We start from the raw sequence: 18151 nt of genomic DNA, 5'->3' as shown, positions 1-18151 counted from the left end.
GGAAGCTACACACCTTTAAGATTACATCAATTTAGAGGGAGGCCAACTTTTCGGCAAATGCTTCGTCAAAGGCTAGGTGTTGCTTTGAATGAACAAGAAATCTTTGTAGTGGTAAACTTCCTTGGCTGCAAAAATCAAAAGCACCATACGAGTGTTTTATGAGAGTTGTATAATGAGAATACTTCTTCCTTATGTGATGAGTATTCATTTCCTGTATGCAATAGGTGGTGCACTCTATTGCCCAACCTAAACACCTTGTATTCTCTATTTAATAAAATTTACTCTTACCCAGCAAAAAAAAAGAGAGAATCAATATATGCCTACTCAAAGAAACAGTGTGCTTACCAGAATTACCAGAATAAGCATTCACGTGATGGATTACAATTTATTGATGCATACAAGAATAGAATAAACCGGACGCTCTTATTTTTCAACATGTACACTACTCCAGGACGAACAGAATCATTAATAAATGGGATCTGAAACAATAGCTTTCGTAAGCGTAAGCTAACCAACGCAAGCAAATTCAGACTACTTTCAAAAGCAAACCAACTCAAGCGAAGCCAAAGAACAAGTGTAGAAGCTTGTGTGACCCCGCAGATTTAGTAGTAGAGAAGCTCATCCTGAGAAATAATGTAATGACATCATGCATCAGGAGCATAAGAAATACCAACTGAATATGGCCTATGTATTCTGGAGGTAGTTATCAGATTGCTTTTGGTCGATTTATCCTTCTGTATTATAGACCTCTTAGCCGCATCTCCTGTATCAGTCGTATCAGCAATGAACTGAAGCCCCTGAAAGATTCAACCCAAGGATGAATAGATTTAACACAGAATTTAAACAGCCTTTCAAGAAGGGGTGTATTGTACCTTGAGTTTATCATCCTCCATCAACATCAAACGATCTGGTGGAAGTTTTGTACTACCAACATCCTGTAACATTGCAAAAAGATAAATTAAATAGGATTGCTCAATGCTAAGGGGTAAATGCATGAAGATCAACTAGATGCAATGCTTGATTAACTTGTTCATGTAATAAAGGATAGATTTCTTTACTTTCTCGGGTTTTTCAATTAGATGGAAACTCTAATATGCAAAAAGCTTTAAGTTTAGGCAGAACAGTGTTACATTAATCTAAAAAATTATCTAATAGACTCACGTAGTCCTGTCATAGTCCGTTTGGAATCGTAGGATCATTTTGAACAGAAAATCTAATTGCTTGAAGTCCAAGCAATCTAGGAAACCAACTCTATAAGCTCTATAATCAAAGCCAAGATTTACCACTGAACTATGTTGGGCTTGATTCCATAAGCTTTGGATATGTAATAGGCACCTGATGTGAGTGGCAATGCAGCTGAGAATGGTAAAAGAAGCACAGGCCGCAGTTGAGGGTCTTCCGGTATTCCACCACTAACTCAGCCTTATGACCACTGACCTCCTGTTCACTGACACAGATGCTAGGGAAGTCCTCATGCCTCACAAATACATACAGGTGCTCACCGTGGTGCTGGGAACTCATAGGTGCACAAGATTTTGTTGCATCCTAGTTTCCAAGCAGATGGGCCCCTAAAAGCAAACATGCTCCCACTCAGAAGCCTTTGTATGGCTTTAATCGGGAGAAGGCTCAAACTGTAAGGAAGATCCAGCTTCTTGTCACTGCTCATCCAATGAGACAATTAATAAAGGCTCAAATCATCTGTGTGTTTGAGGTTTTAAGCCTCAAATAATAAAGTTGAGTATAACGCAACTCAGGATGGCCTCTCATTTGCATTCGAACTGGTGGTACAGCGTCTGATTGTATTCAGTAATTATCAGCTGATTGTGAAATGGAACGCAAGTGCAAGGATCGGGATGAGCGGAACTGGCTTCCAGCTGCCCATAACTGAAAAGAGGCATTGCAAATGCATTATGTGTTCAGGTATTCATATTCAAATGCATTGTGTCTTCAATGTTGGTATGAAATGAAACAAGGTCTGTTCCAGTCGAGTACCAAGCAGTATCTACTGGTGACACTCGAGGACCCTTTTCTGGACCAGTTTTTACTGAAGACACCCATGGGTAGATGAGCTTGTATGTTCCATACCTAAAAAATGGGACAATCCCCTGAACAAGAACAAAGCCTGGAAGTTGTTGGCAACAATTCCTAGGTTCCTTCTCGCGCACAATAATTTGTATAAAAATCATATCCTTATTAGGTGCATGCTTGAATTGCCCATTTTCAGAGATAGCACAGGAGGTTCTGCAAAAGCTGCACTTTGAAGAATGTGGTAATCGTTTTTGGGGTGGTTCTGCAAGAAGTGCTTTCTGAAGAATGTGGTAGGACAGGTCAGTGACGTTTATGGTTCTGACGTTTGGGGCAAAGAGGAAGCAAAGTTTTTTGCTAAAAAATGTGATGGGGAACCGCTCCTCTATCAACCAGTTCAAGAAATTCACCAAATGCTAGCCATGGCCGTTTTCTCAGTGGGGGTGGATTAGAAGGGACAACTTCAGCATCTAATATAATGGTATTACTGATGGAAACAAATGACTTCACTTAGTGAATTGAAACAGTGTGAATATTTGAGATTCAGATGCCAAAAGGTTTCTATGGAAGAAAGTCATGTGCTGCTTCGAATTTTCCTAAAACCAGTTTCAGAAAATGAGTGCATTTGGGGAGGTGGGAAAAGCCTCACCCATGTCTATAAGTTCCAAAGCAGCGGCGAGTCTTTGCCATTTACTTAAAGTAGGTTTTCTTGCTGATTAAAGTGTAAAAGAAAACTTTTTAATCATCCTGGAACCCTAGTTAAAGCTACAATAGACTTCTAATTAGTTTAGAAGTCAAGTTGTACATTACTTAGAAACCATATACTTCAGGAAACTTCAACTCTAGAAAACCTAGCAGGTTTGGGCTCTTAGGGATAGTTTCCTGATGCAAGTCTACTCGCTTAAAGTTTAAGCTCCATCACTTCTCTTTGCTCTCTATTTCTTTTTCTTAAGGTTTAGTTCTCTTTGAGTGTGTTATAACACAACCAGTGTAGAGACTTGCAAATTCTCTACAAAGCATACAATCATATACTAAAGTACGATAATCATTCTTTGGAAGCATGATTGTTCCATAATAAGGAATGTGAGACCTGGGTATGGTTATGATTGACCCCATCTTTAATAACCCCGGCAAATTGACATAGATACCAGAGACCTGAATTAGTGATATCCTGCACAGTATGGAAAACAAAGAATTAAATCGCTTGAAAAAGCTTCAAATAGATAAATATAAACTAGGGAAAGTGTTTGTTTCAATAATACAAAATTATACATAACCTGTTTGCTTTCAATAAGTTCAATCTTCCCTTCCTGTGCGCAATGAAAGATTCATGGAACCATATCATTACAAGACCCATTAAAAATTTAAAGCCAATCATTGCATGCATGTGTATAGTTAACGTACCAGCCCAGACACTATCTTCTGGATGACTCCAACATCAAATCCAATCTGAAAAAGATCTGACTTCACCTTGATGACCTACAAAGGAACAAGTTTCAGAAAAACAAAAATGGTGTACTTAACAAAGTATCAACTCGCAGAATTTAAAGAGGAAATGAGAGCTCTGATGCAAGACCCAGAAAGAACGCGATCAATGTTCTTCCGGAAGTCTAGATCAGCTTAAGAGCGCATTGACGTTCAGGACTTCTGATTGGCGTACGTCTTCTTTTTTCCTTTCCCTGATAGTACAGATTGATATTGTGAATAATTAGCTATTTCTAGATGCCCTAAAGACATACACATTTATTGCATATCTTCCTTCGCAAAGATAAACTTCATATTAAATATTACAATGTTAGAAGAGGAGGATGAGATAGGAACTCTCTATGTTAGAATTTCCTAATTAATACAGTTGAGGGTCTGCCTAACCTATCCAATCAAAGTCTGACTAAAGACGGGGCCTGCTTACTCAATGTCTCCTTTTTTGTTAAATAATTGGCAAAAGGATAAGGTGGTTTTTTAGAGATAGGAAGTGTCTGAAAGGAAGTTTATATTAGTGATAGTGGGCTAACTTGTAACCTTCTTAGAAATAAATTGATCCAATTATGGGATAATGAACATTTTAGCCCATATCCTTTACTGAATATATGCAAGATCTCTAACAACTATAGCAGGTACAACGTTAACTTTTTCAAGCAACATTCAAGCTCTCCAGATCCGATATTTCTTCAACCTATTGTCCTCTTTTAACACTTTCAACTGCTTCTGAGTGCTTATATATGGTGTCCCTACCTCATTGGCAATTAGCTTTGTGGTTTCCATCTCCTCGTCCAACTTCCCAACCAAATTCTCAAGCCTCTGGCTCAGGTGCCTTTTTGTTGACTGAAAATTGATATACAAGAAATGACTTTTAGTCAAAATGGCTGAAGCAATCAAAATCATGGTGGCTATCACATTTATGATTTATCTTAAAGAATTAAAATAGAAGATAAACAAGAACAAAGAAAAATATGTTCACTAGAAACCATTTTTTCTTTTTCTTTTTTTTTACCCTTTCTGATAGCCGATTTTTAAGTTATCTGAACATACATCTAAAACAGTGGTTACTTGCTCCAACTGTTTTGACACATTTGCAACTGCGTTTGCCATGTTTTGCTTTGTCACAAACATAACATCAGAAAACGACCATCCCTGCAATATATTGGAAAACTCAAAATTACACGTAAGAAGAAATGTGAATTTACACGCAAGATCAAATTAAATCAGAAAGACTCTGTAAATTCCATCAAACAATTAGTCCGTTTGAAATTAAATTCCATCAAACAATTAGTCAGTTTGAAATTTAGAATCATGCCTTCCACCACATATAACAGTAGCCCATTGCTCCAACTGCAGCAGCAGGAACCAAGTAAGATGCAAGATTCCCTAAGTGGATAAGAAACATATCAACATCTCTATCAGAGTAAGTAACAGGCGTGTAGATGCATGAAAGTTCATTAACACGGACAAAACACACCCAACCCATATTGCTCCGTATATTTGTATGATCACTACCACTATCATGACCATCTAAACATACTTACTTGTTAGGATCAGTAAGACGGACCCAATTTCCGTAACTAACCCTAGTTCTCAGGAGTTCAAATTCGAAAGCGGAAACTCGGAATTAAGCTACTTTCTATATAACATAACATCTAATTTTAGGCAACAATCCGGATGCATCCTGAAATCATTATAACTACCTCCTAGTTCTTGTGTACTTATTAGCTTAAGAATTCGTAGCTAGTTTTTGTTTTATTACTTTCTTATTTGCTTTAATAATAGGGTATTTAGTAAGGTTGCTATTTTGGTTTCCAATTAGAATTAGGAACAAGGTTTATTATATGAAGGCATCTAGGCCTTCATTGTTAGATGATTATTATTGAATATTATTTCTAAAACAATTGTTCATTTTGTTTGAAGGATTAAACCCTAGTTTTTGGTGTTTCTTTCATTAAACTCAATTGATGTTAACCACAGTTAAAGCTTCCTCCATCAAGTAACATCAAATTTAATGCAGTACGTATTGGTTTGCGTATTACTAGGGCTTTTTAGAATATTGCTTGATTGCTATTTTAATGTTCTTAGCAGCATAGGCTCTTTTTTCACGTTTATTTTTAATTCTCAAAATTAGGTAATTTAGTTTCTAAATTTGAATTAGATGGCTAGTTTCTAAATTCATTGGCTTCTTTAGCTATAAATTGAGTTGTAGGCCTTTGGCCATACGGGGTTGATTGATAATAAACTTTGTGTTTGTGTGTAAGATTTTGTTTAATTAATTGCAGGGTTTCTTTTGTGATTTCCTTCTCAATTTTGTGGGTTTCAAGTCTGGTTGTCGCGCACAACAACCGTAGTGGCTCACAAGCAACTAGTTCATGATTCTTCAGCATCACATTCATATCCTTATTTGGTAATCATGTCAATTAAAGGCCTCTTATTCTTTTGGGCCAAAGTTCATGAAGAAACTAGTAACATTCCTTTTGAGCACTTTGTGTGTAGATGGAAAGACATTTTGATTTGAGAACGTTGTGTTTTGTTTCTTGTGTACATTTGATGTTGTTCTTTCTTTCAGCTGTTTTCGCTGAAAGAATACCTCATCCTACTATTTCTATGTATTTGCATGTTTATATCAATGAAATATCTATTTACTTATCAATAAAAAAACATTCACATCCTTATTGCACGCAAGTGCATCAAAATTTGGTATTGGAGCCATTAATGTCTTTGCAGATTTTTAGTGATGGATGATCGAAGAAGAGGTAGAAAAGAATCATCACCGCCGCAAAGTTCCCACAGGCCGAAGTACCATACCAATCTCATGTATGGAAGAACTTGCAGAGGTTTCCTCCTTCGAAGGTATGAACCTCCCTCCAAATTTCGTTCCCCAAACACCCAATCCCAAGTTTCCACCGCCAAAATTTTGTGCCACGAAGATCGATGATTACTACGATTGCGAAGATCAGGAGTCTTTATTGATTCCAATGATGGATATTCTGACCAAGGTGAGTATGATGATTTCGAGACACATTACCCATCCCAACAACCAAACTCACATTGATGAGTTGTTATCTTGTTTTGATCGCTAGCCATTAGTTCACAACCAAAGTCTAACTAGTTATCTGCCTATCACAATGGAGGAAAGTGATACCCAAAAGGTGTTCATCACTCTATTCATAAAGCAAAAGTTGTTGGTACCCAGCAACATAGCTGTCATGGGAAACAACACCGTGCAACACACACCCACAAACATGGCAGAGAATAAATAGGGATTGATCAGAAAGGAAATGGTGTGCCTGCTAGACTGCGTCAACAACTTTTGGTCCATCAACACCACTGTGTTTGACACGAGCCAGAACAGGACCACATTCGGTAAACAACCAATCATCCAAATCGAGGGAGTAAATTTTGTCCAATCGATCAGGAGGACGTTTATGCGAATGATCCCGTTACTCCAAGGATACATAGTGGTCATATTAATCACCAAAAGAAGCAACATGTTCAAACACCGCCACCATCTTCTCCAATCCACGAGACAAGACTTTGAGACTAACTTGGAAACCAAGCTAATCCGCCAATTGGTCACACCTGTTCCAACTTCTTTGATCAGCACATTAGTGGGTCAATCTAGCAATGGAGAATCTGAATTAATCAGCTTTGGTGATTCTACACACATGGTTGTCGCCATTAAAAATCCACCTTCAGAACGAAGGTATCACCTTGAAGTATAGCCGCACCATCGCTGCCTCAATTGATTGCAAACCAGCAGTCTCTTTCAATTGCCAACTTTCCTTGTCATGTTCTTATCATCAAGGACAAAGTTGCCGCGCTACCAAACAAAATTTCAGTAGAACATGGTGAGGAAACAAAATCGACCACACCACCACCACCTCTTTTTCCAATTGCACTAACGACATTAATAAGAAACCACAGAAGGAAAGTGACTGAGAAGAAAGCCATCGAAAAGTCAGTTAGGGAGTTTATGCTTCAAGACTCTTCTTGCCATGAACCTGAGCTTCACAGTGACTAGGAAGACTGGATTTCACTGGCACAGTCAAGTTTGGATTTCATCAGCCTCCCCATCGAGTGATTTTATAAGTACTCTGTTTGTTTTGAAGCAGAACTTCTTGGGAAGAAGCTATATATGAGGGGTGGATACATTTGGAGCAGATCCACATAACTGTGGGCCTGGATTGGAGCATGGCCAGGTGGTGGCACAAAGTCAAAACTTTGTTCCAGTTCTTGCTAACCAGCCAAAGGTTATAATCTGGGGATATTTTCTTATTAGTGTTCATCTCATTACAGTCAACCAAACACATGATTTGGAAAAGTTGAACTGGTCATGTAGTCATGTGTTGCAACAGTATAGAGGAGATGTTGCCAACCATGGCATAATGGATGGAGATTGGGTATACAACCATGGGGTAATGTATTACTTATGAATTCATCATCAGAACCTTCGTTTAGTCAAGGTCATCCACCATAACTGATTGCACTAAATGAAGACTATGGAGCAAATGACCTTGTGATTGCAAATTTGTTCCATGAAGGCCAACTGTTTGACACAATGCCAGGTGATAATTTGGATAACTATGTGGATCCTTTTCTTACCGAATCCACAAAGAAGTTTTCTTCTTGTTGCAACAAAGCCTCCAGATGTATCTTCAATGGACTGCCAATCCTCACTTATTCTCAATGGAATTATTTGAGGGCGAACCTTAACATTGTGGTACTTGGTTTGTTTTGTGAGTCAACACAAAGCCAAAATTTGAGGTCGAATTTTCTACAACTCAAGGAGGGTGACGTATATGATTACGTGCATCTGAAGATTTTCGTGAATTCAAACTCGAGGACGAGTCTGCTTTCAAGTCGGGGAGATTGAAATCATGATGACTGCCTCCTATTAGCTTAAGAATTACAAACTAGTTCTATTTCATTAGTTTCTTATTTGTTTTTAAAATAGGTATTTAGTAAGCTTTCTGTTTTGGTATCGAATTAGAATTCGAACAAGGTTTATTATGTGAACGCATCAAGGCCTTCATTGTTAGATGGTTAATATTGAATATTATTTCTATGACAGTTGTTCGTCGTGTTTGAAAAACTTAATTGATGGTTAACCATTGTTGAAGCTTCCGCCAACAAGTTACATCAGATCCCCATTCAGCATAGCTAGTCCTAAACCTAAACTCCATTTAGCATGCCTATACCAGTTGTCATTTTGTTAATTTTCCCTTAGTTCACTGGTAAGCATTTGACCTATGTTTCATGTAATCACGAAGCTTTGTCTTCACTTGAGGAATATATCATTTTAACTTAGAAGTATGTAAATCTTAAGAGAATTAGGTTCACATGTTCACTGCTAGTCCACACTTATTGTGACTTGAAGAAGGATGGTACAATTTGCATAGTTAGTATCCAACAATCAGGCACTACTGAATGTGCTGACAAATTATCCTTCTGAACAAGCGACCTGATTAAAGTTTATTGTATACGTACCAGCAGTAGCTGAGTCTCCATTTAAAATGGTCACAGGCCTGGATAATGTCAACTCCCTGATCTCTTGCGCCAAACGTTGAACCTAAAAAGATAACACACACAAACTATTTTTGTAAAGAAGCTAAATTAACTAGAAGAAAATAGATGGGAAGACAAATTTTGACCTTTTATAAATAAATAAGCAATACACTTAATTATAGATTGCTGCTATAATTCAAACTTTAAACAAGAAAAGTATGTGTTGCTAGAAAGATACAATAAAGCCCGTTCATCAAAGAGTTGTCTAGATAAATAAAACTTTTGCAATAAAAGTTGAACAAGATAACCAGAGTAAAACAAAGTAATATACATTCACCAAGGCCCAGAACAATCAGATCGATACCTGAGCTGCAAGTAGAGCAGTATCATACTTTCCAGAAGATGAGGTTTCAGCTTTATTCACACCTTTCATCAATTCCTTAAAAATGTGTCAATTCATTACTATCATAGATAATGGATAAACATACTAGCAACGTAAAGTTTAATGTTAAATATGAATGACAAAAAAAGTTACAAACTTTAGTGTGTGTGTGGGTGTGTGTCAATATACATCATTACCTAGCAATGCAAAATAGAACTTCAAGGGATTTTGATAGCAGAAACTAAAAGATAGTTAGCAAAATGCCGGAAGTTAATTTTATTTCAATGATTAATGGATAAGGTCTAGATCTCCCATATAACCCCACCCCACAAGACGTTTTACCACAACAGTAGAAAATGGGACTTTAATGAAAATGACTGGAAAGAAAGATGAAAACCTTATACTGAAAATAATATAGAGGCGGAGACTCATCTCACATTCTCTAAGAGATCAAGAGAATAATTTGAAAGAGGGTAAGATGAAATAGAGAACCAAATTTCAGTTCCTTGATTACAGCTCGGCGAGACCAAAAATACTAGGAAGAACAACCTAGGTTTGTCCTACTCTATGTCTCTCGACACACAATACAAGCTTTGAGAATTGCCTGTCTCCACAATTGATCTACAACCCAGTTGTGAGTAATTAAGATAAAAATCAAAGTGAATACCCTAAAACCAAGTATTAAAATAAATAAATAAATAAAATAATAATTTGAAACTCAAGTAGACCTGGGAACCTCTACTTAACAGAGGATTTGCTCATTCAAATTAATGAATTTCAACTCTTTTCTGACAGCATAAATTCAATTATTTGTTCAAAGAAACACTTGAGTCATTTGTGTTCTATACATAATTTTAAATGATATTTGTATCAGTCAGAGCTAAGAATAATCTCCTCAAATAAAAAAAATTTAGATAAAAAAAATCTCTTAAACACTATGAGCATCGAACTTAAAGCAATTGGTGATAAGTGGAGAGGCCCATTAACATTTATACTATTTTGCAAGGCCGGCAAGGAGTATCTATTATAACAAAATAGAGTTGTTGGATACTCTACGGCATAGATTTTACTGGCAAGGAGCCAAGACAAACGAAATCTACGGTGAAGATCACTTTGCAGGGTCTTGGTAAATGACATTTATGGAAAAAATAATGACCTTAGATTTTGTTAAATGATAATTGCGATAAATAATTTTGACCCATCCATTTTTATGGAATTCAAAGGATTAGTTGCTTTTTACAGAAATCAACTCTATGTAGTAAGTCCACCATTATTGTTTGCTATTTCTTTTGGTTGCTATTGTAATATATTGTATTACATTTTTTTTTTCTTCTGTTTGTATGCAATTGGTCTTCGCTTATTTGCTTTACTGTTTTAACTTAAGATAGTACATATAAGCTTAATGGTAGATGAACTTGGAAGGTAACAACTTCTAATGGATTAAACAATCAGTACTAAAACGCATTGCTTGGGGCTGTAGATCAACAATGTGCATCAAGTTGGAAGGCAATGAGCATGCTGCTAAACTTTGAATAGCATTGTTATGATATTATTAGTTTTGTCTTCCCTGCAAGGTACAATACCAGGTTGAATCTCAGTGTTGTATGTCAACTACTCAACTATATTTTGTGAATGATAATTATCTTAAGATTCTCAGCCGCAAGATTCTGTAGGTCTTATTGTTGGTCAATGTTTTTTTTTTTTCGCTGAATGAGACTACTGCTTAAATATATTTTCCTCCTAAGAGTTGGTATTGATAGAAAAATGCTTGAAAAGAAGCTTCGAACTAGGGGTGTTCATGGGTCGGTTCTTACCGGTTTCGGTTCTGGGTCTATTTTTAGCGATTCCTATCAGGTTCGGTTCTTTCGGGTTTTTTCTTATATTTTTAAAACCCAGACCCATACCCATTAAATAAGTCGGTTCCGGTTCTTTATCGGGTTATACATTTTTATTGCTAAAATTATTTTTTTTAGTTATATAACCGATATAAAAGTTGGTTTACGGGGACTATAACACTTGTCATCGATATTTTTGTCCTTTTATAAGAAGTAATGGTCCTAAATTCAATAATAATATTTGAAAGTTATCTAAAAATTTTAAATACATTCTCATACATTATATGTATGTGTATATTTTAAATCGAATATATATATATTATACTATACGTAATGCGTCATATATAGAATAAATACTACATGTACCATAATTGTTAGTTAGCATTGCACGTATTCGTTATCTAATATATATATATATCAAGCACATACACGTTCATGTATTAGTTAATATAGACAGTGCATAAGTTAATTCATAGTATACGACTATACGTATAGACGTAGACACGTAAATATTATTATTAATATTTATAATACACATATTTAATGTAATATTATAAAATATGCATTTAATAACACATTCACTATTATGCTAAATGTTATATATATTTAGTATAATTTTACACCTAACAAATATAAATTATATATAAATATATAATACTATATATAATAATAATGTTTGGGTTTGTTTTTATTTAGTGTAATATAATACTAAATTCTATATATCAAAATCAAACTAATCGGTTTCGGTTTCGGTTCGGGTACCCATCGGTTTTTTACTATTTGGTTCTAACGGGTTCGGTTCTTTATCGGGTCGGTTCTTGAAGACCCACTTTAAATGGATATAACATTTTAGGACCCATACCCGCTATAAATGGTTCCGGTTCCGGTTCCGGTTCGGGTAATTGGGTACCCATGCACACCCCTACTTCGAACAGATTAAAGTGCTGAATTTTTATACCTTCATCTCTTTCATAGAAAAGTTGTTGCTCAATAAGCAAAATAGGAGTCTTTACATTTTGAGATTTATTAAATTTATTCTCCTAATTTTAAAATCAGAAAGCTATAAAGAAAGCTATAAGCGTGAGAGTATAGGTGTTGAGAAAGCGATAAGCGTGGGCAAGAGAAATGAAGTTAGAAATGACAGTCATTTGGCATCAAGGACTACTAGTAATTCATGTTCTTTGCTTGGCATGCCTTTTGTCAATACCATGTAGTACAATCTACCGTAGACCTCTCCATGTCATTGATTCATACCTATATCACTAACGTCCCCATAGAGAAATTATAGGAATGTACATCTGTTCTGATTTGAGTTTAGAGCTATTTGAGACACTAGTTTTTATTACTTGAAGCGGAGCTTACAAATATTACAGAAAATTTTGGCATCAATTATATAACTTCATTTCAGTGTTCTAATTTTGAACAGCTATACAACAATCTTTATAGAAGCACAACAATAGCATTTATAAAACATATACCAGCAAAGCAGAAACATCAATCGTGTCGAAGACACGGGTAATTTTTAGTAACAAACATATCAGCATGAACCTAAGAGCAGGTCCAATGTGGAGCTACTAAAAGGGTCCACAGAAGATTTTTGCACCTTTTAGCATGCACGTCAAATTTGCCTTGCCAAAAACGTAGAAATAGTTTCAATGGGGTTTTAAACTTTGAAGTACTAAATTGATACGGACGGCACAATTTCTGCTTAACACAGGCGGTAGAAATTATGTCATCCGTCCTCCGCAACCTATTTTCAGCAGCTGCTAGATGAAGCCATAAATTTGGCTGGGTATATCACACCAACCAAATTTAGGAGTCTTCTAACAGCCCCCTTCAAATGGTCATTTGATGTTTGGGGTGCTATATGGCCTTTTACCAACCCATATAGTGCATGTATTGGACTTGCTCTAACACGTGAACAACACACTAGGGTTACGTGGAGGACACGGGCCTTTTAGGCCAAACACAATAGCATGCTCCGACATAATGAACATCGTACTTCGACAATGACTTGATGTTTGACTTTGGTAGATATATATCCCCACCATAGATATAATCTCCACAAAAATTTATCCCATTTCAATATATAGAACCTTGTCAAAAGTTGTGTTTAAATTTGCAATTTTGTTGACGGCCTATATTCTGTTTTGTAAAACACATTTGATTTGACATGGCTAAAGATATCAGAACGAGCTCATTTTTTGTGGACATGATCCACATGGTAAGAGATTCATCTCCACCAAAAATCAGCTATTAAGTCATTGTGGATGTACATTTTTGGTAGTGGTGTCAATTTTGGGTGTCAACGTAGCTTGACCAATATATCCCGACCGAAAAGCAGACTTCCATAGGAATTAAGGGCTATTTCTTGTGAATATGTTCTCCCCACCATCGAAATCGTATCCACGAAATTTTGGCTCATTTGCTTATATATAACCATGCCAAAAGATGTGGTCAGGCTAAAGGTCCACAGTTTTTCAGGTTTGCAACACCTTTTGATAATGTTAGACATACTCATCTAAGCAGATTTTTTTGTTAATATAATCTCCATGATGGGAAGAACATATCCACAAAAAATGATCCTTTCATTCCTTGTGTAAGTTCAACTTTTGGATCAAGGTGGAAGCTTGAGTAAGTCCACTCATTCTCTAAGGTACCTTCTTATCTAAGGAGGACATAAGCAACATTTTATAAGGTACCTTATGGAGAGGAAAATGATGCTTATTGCTTTCATTCCTCGTGTAAGTCCACTTATTCAGAACACCATTTGTTTCCATGGTTAGAAGACTTCAATTATCAAGAAAATATTTTACACGAGTGTCAGTGAATCCACGTGTCTGAGAGAGGCTTTCTGGAAAAGATGAAGTCTCAATATTACATGGTGCAGTTGGCACCAGTTACAAGTACGTCGGAACTAATGTATGTTAAAAATATCTGCTCAACATGTGAGAGCTCAAATAATCAATTTACCTGTAGCTGTAAGATTACATCAGATAATCGACCACTCCTTAGTACAACTGAACCAGTCAAACCTACAAAATGAAAGGGAAAAACATAAAGAACCCAGTAGCACATTCAAATGACATAATATCCAAAAACAGATAAATGCATCAGATAAGCTTTGAAAGATAAAAAGGAAGTTCTTAACTAGGAATTCCGTTGATTAGTACGCGGGAAAAAAACACTTTTCAGCACAAGATGCATGCCTCCAATTGATATTTTACAGTGCCTGACCCACTACCTTGTGTAGAACTTCAAACTTTCCTCTCTATCCAGATTAATTGATGAATTAAGCAGACGAAGTGCAGAAGTGGAAAGAGTGAAAATTCATGTAAAAATGAAAACCCATTCGAGAACGTTGAAGATAGCTTTGATGCGGTGCAAACAATTACTGTGGATGCATGACAAGGTGATACTTCCACCTGTTAAAACACCTTGGTCCAAATAACATGCCAGGTTGCGCAAAATCCATGTATGTTTCGTCCCAAAACAAGGGCAATTCTCTCCATCTCCTCCATGAATGATAGATTTAACTCAAGAACAAGAATCTCATTCAAAGCCTGCTACTATGGAGCTCTATTCGTTCCTCCGATGGTTGAACATTTAATTCTTCTGCTACAGTGACAAAGACCTAGAGGGAAAGGAACATGATACTCAACGCATTTGGTTCTCGACAACTCTCTGTATATGTGGTTATAAAATATTGGTCAACAAGATTTTCTGTTGCCCCTACATGATGACTTTACAGACTATAGTGCAGCAGCAGCAAAAGTGGTAACAGATAGTACTTTATCTGGACATGTTGGTCAATAAACAATCACATACTTCAAGTGATTCAATGTATGTGCGTGTGTCTGCACATAGATATTCATCTGGCCGTGGATACAATTATAAACATATCTATAGAGCATTACATAGATGTAGTTTTCTACCTTATTTTCGTCCATTACTAAAACAGTTTGAGATACGCATCATGTGGTAATTTTCATCAAACTCTATTAGTTTTGTATTTTTTTTTTTTTTTTATTTTTTTTTTATTTTTTATATTAAATCCCCACCCATCATCCTAATAAAACCCTAATACAACAAAAGGAAAATAAAATTTAAAGAAAAAGGGGGGGTTACAGAAAAGCAAAAACTAAAAGGTTGTCACCCAGCCACCTGACCCTTTAAGCTCCAACCACCCAATCTTTTCTGGTCTTCCTCCCCCTCTTCAACACTATAGTTGCCAACCCTCACACCCCATCATAACTTGCCAAATTCAATCAGGTTTTCATCGTCCACTTGCACCTGCACCTGCACCTTATTATTATGTTTGTACTCCTTCAAAACAGGCATATATTGCTTGGGACCAATCGACAAATGGGTGATTGAGCTTGGTTCTGATCAAGGAACTATCCAGTTTCTCGGTACTTAAATCCTTGGATAAGTACATATATTAACTGAAGTCAGTTAAATTATATCAATTTCTCTGAATTACATATAAAATATTTGATTCCAAGTGAGTGAAGAAACAACAATATTTTATTCAGTCAGTGACCGAATTGTATATATCGAAACTGTGAATCCATTGATGATCAAATATAAAATATATAAATGAGAAAACGAAGAAATGATTGAGACAGGAGAAGAGACCTGCACCAACGAGGATGAGAACTTTTGAAGTTGAAACTCCCGTATGCATCATCGCCCTTTTCTGCTGCTGGCTTTGGCTTTGGCTTTTGTTATAGTAATAGTAATCCCATCTCTTATATATGACTTTGGAACTACTGAGCTTTTTGTCCGACTTTTGGCTTTCCACTTGTTCTTCTTCAGCCAGCCGAATTCGCTCAATGTCCATAATACCCTCCCCGTACAAACTAAAAAAATCTCGAAGTCGTTTACTGTGTACCCTAAATTCCGATATATACTAGATAACTGCAAACAGTGGAGTGTGAGCGGAGATGAAAAAGAGAGAGGGATAGAAGAGTTTGTGGTGAGGAGAGAAAGAGTTAGGTTTGGTTGAGAATGAAGGATGAGAGAGAGAGGGAATGAGAACAGACAGAAACCAACCAAAATATTTTTTGGGCCATATACTCCCTATCACTTTATAAATCAATATATATCGGAAATATCAAAAATATATTATAAAATAATCAATATATCACTAGTATACTGCTAAGCAGTGGGGGTGAGCGGAGTGGGAGAGGAAGATGGAGGAGTGGAGATAGAGAAGGAAGAGTGGAGATTTAGAGTGTAGAGTGGAAAAGAGAGAGTGAGAGAGAGGAAGAGAAAAAACAGAAAGAAATAGATGAGGACAGACAGACAGAAACCAACCAAATTGGTTTTTGTCTGCATAACCCCCCCCCCTTCTCCCAAAATGTTCGCTCCGCTCACGGAATATATATCGGAAATATCATTCAAAAAGTCAAAAAAAGCTGTCAGATAGTCAAACCAAATCAATTTATATATCAAATATATCGGATATATATCGCTGATATGTATCGTTTGTATTGGAAAATATGATATATTTCGACAGAAAAAGTTATTGAATTTTTCCATATCGTGTATCCCAAAAAACCGATAAATATCATCGATATTTTCGCCATTCTTGATTGATTACGGGTGTGCCAAAAACCGGGAAAACCAACTAAAATGCAAGGCATGCTTACGCATCTCGTCAGCTAACAGTTGGCCTCTTTTTCCAAACAAACGAAAATACCCTTACATGTTTTATTTCTAAAATGCCATTAGATTGGGTCCATCTCACTGAAGCTAATGAAAACGTGTAGTATTGGCCATCCAAATCTAGACAATCTGATGGTCCCTCCTAATCTTCTTGCTTCATTCAACAATCAATTACCACCACCACAACAATCACTAACAACCTCAACCACCACCACCACCACCACCAATAATAAATTCCAAAACAAAATCTCCATGAATAGCTAGCAAACACACTAAAAAAAATTATGCACCGCATTTTTACAATATAGTAATTCATTTCCAATCTTTAACTTCTCTTTCTCAATCCTCAAGTACGTTAGCATGCATATCTTTAGGTGGCAGTTGTAGTGGGCAAATATCGTGCCTTTAAATATTTTTATATGATATTTTAAAACTTGAGATATTGACACGAGGGTCAATATTTCGGTATATCTCGTGGTTATTTCAAATATTTGTTAAGTATTGGAAGTGGGAAAATCGTGCCTTTAAAAAGATGAATTTTAAAACAATGGACACGCAGGGTCAAGTTATTTCAAAATTGATTGGGTCAAAGCTAATAAAGGACACTATATAAAGACTGGATGAAGTGAAAGAAGATTTATTCGATCATTCTCACAAAAAGTATTAGAAACAAGAGAGAGAAAGAAAGAATCAGAGTGATTGTAAAACCTCCATGAATATTCAATAAAAAAACTTCATTTACTTCAAATCCGATACACAGTTTCATTCAATTTCATTCAAATCATTCTTTAATCTTCGTGATCTTAGAACAATTAAGAAAGATTATTCTTAAACATCACATTGGTGTCGTCTGTGCATTGAGAACAAGAAAATTTGAAGTTTTCTTTTTCCTCGATTTAGAATCCGAAGTTTCTCTAAAGTTTGAGTGAAAGAAGAGTGAGAAGTGAATCATAATGGCTCCAAAGAAGAGAGCAAATAGCAAGCAAGTGGATAATGATAATCAATCACAAACGAGGAATGCAAGAGCTTCAGTAAGTAAGCGATATCAAGAAGAGAACATTGAAGTAGAAGTTTCACTTTAACAAGTCTTGAAGAGGTTGAGGAAAGTGGAAAAACAACATGTTATGTTACTTAAGGAGAATCAAGAGATGAAGAATGGAAGTTCGAGTCAGGTTGTAAAAGATCTCCATGGGAAAGAGGATGAGGCTTGTAGTTCAAAACCGGTTAGTCACTTTATGGAAAAGGCATC

The 18151-nt window shown here is 36.2% G+C and overlaps 1 protein-coding gene across 8 annotated transcripts; it reads right to left on the bottom strand.

Moving 5' to 3' along the window:
• Nucleotides 1–291: 291 nt before the first annotated feature.
• Nucleotides 292–16307, bottom strand: LOC147474904 (golgin family A protein (DUF1664)). 8 transcript variants are annotated; one of them, XR_015207248.1, is made up of 14 exons: nucleotides 15871–16307; nucleotides 14206–14267; nucleotides 9380–9454; nucleotides 8998–9079; nucleotides 4820–4890; nucleotides 4555–4656; nucleotides 4258–4347; nucleotides 3430–3504; nucleotides 3303–3335; nucleotides 3116–3196; nucleotides 1751–1884; nucleotides 1336–1658; nucleotides 873–935; nucleotides 292–797 (listed from the first exon to the last, which is right to left on the bottom strand). XR_015207248.1 is itself a non-coding variant. In XM_086581731.1 (12 exons), exons 1-12 carry the CDS (start codon nucleotides 16073–16075, stop codon nucleotides 645–647), a joined length of 1092 nt encoding a protein of 363 aa, XP_086437857.1. In that variant the 5' UTR covers nucleotides 16076–16307; the 3' UTR covers nucleotides 292–644. The 8 variants fall into 8 exon arrangements, 2 of the variants coding, with proteins under 2 accessions (XP_086437857.1, XP_086437858.1); XR_015207250.1 differs by having other exon boundaries at nucleotides 1162–1658; nucleotides 15871–16223; XR_015207249.1 differs by having other exon boundaries at nucleotides 1284–1658; nucleotides 15871–16223.
• Nucleotides 16308–18151: the final 1844 nt, after the last annotated feature.

This window comes from Coptis chinensis, chromosome 9, assembly GCF_015680905.1.
Source record: "Coptis chinensis isolate HL-2020 chromosome 9, ASM1568090v1, whole genome shotgun sequence".
NCBI classification, from domain to species: Eukaryota; Viridiplantae; Streptophyta; class Magnoliopsida; order Ranunculales; family Ranunculaceae; genus Coptis; species Coptis chinensis.
Note: the sequence above shows the minus strand (reverse complement) of the source record. Positions and strands in the feature narration are given on the sequence as shown.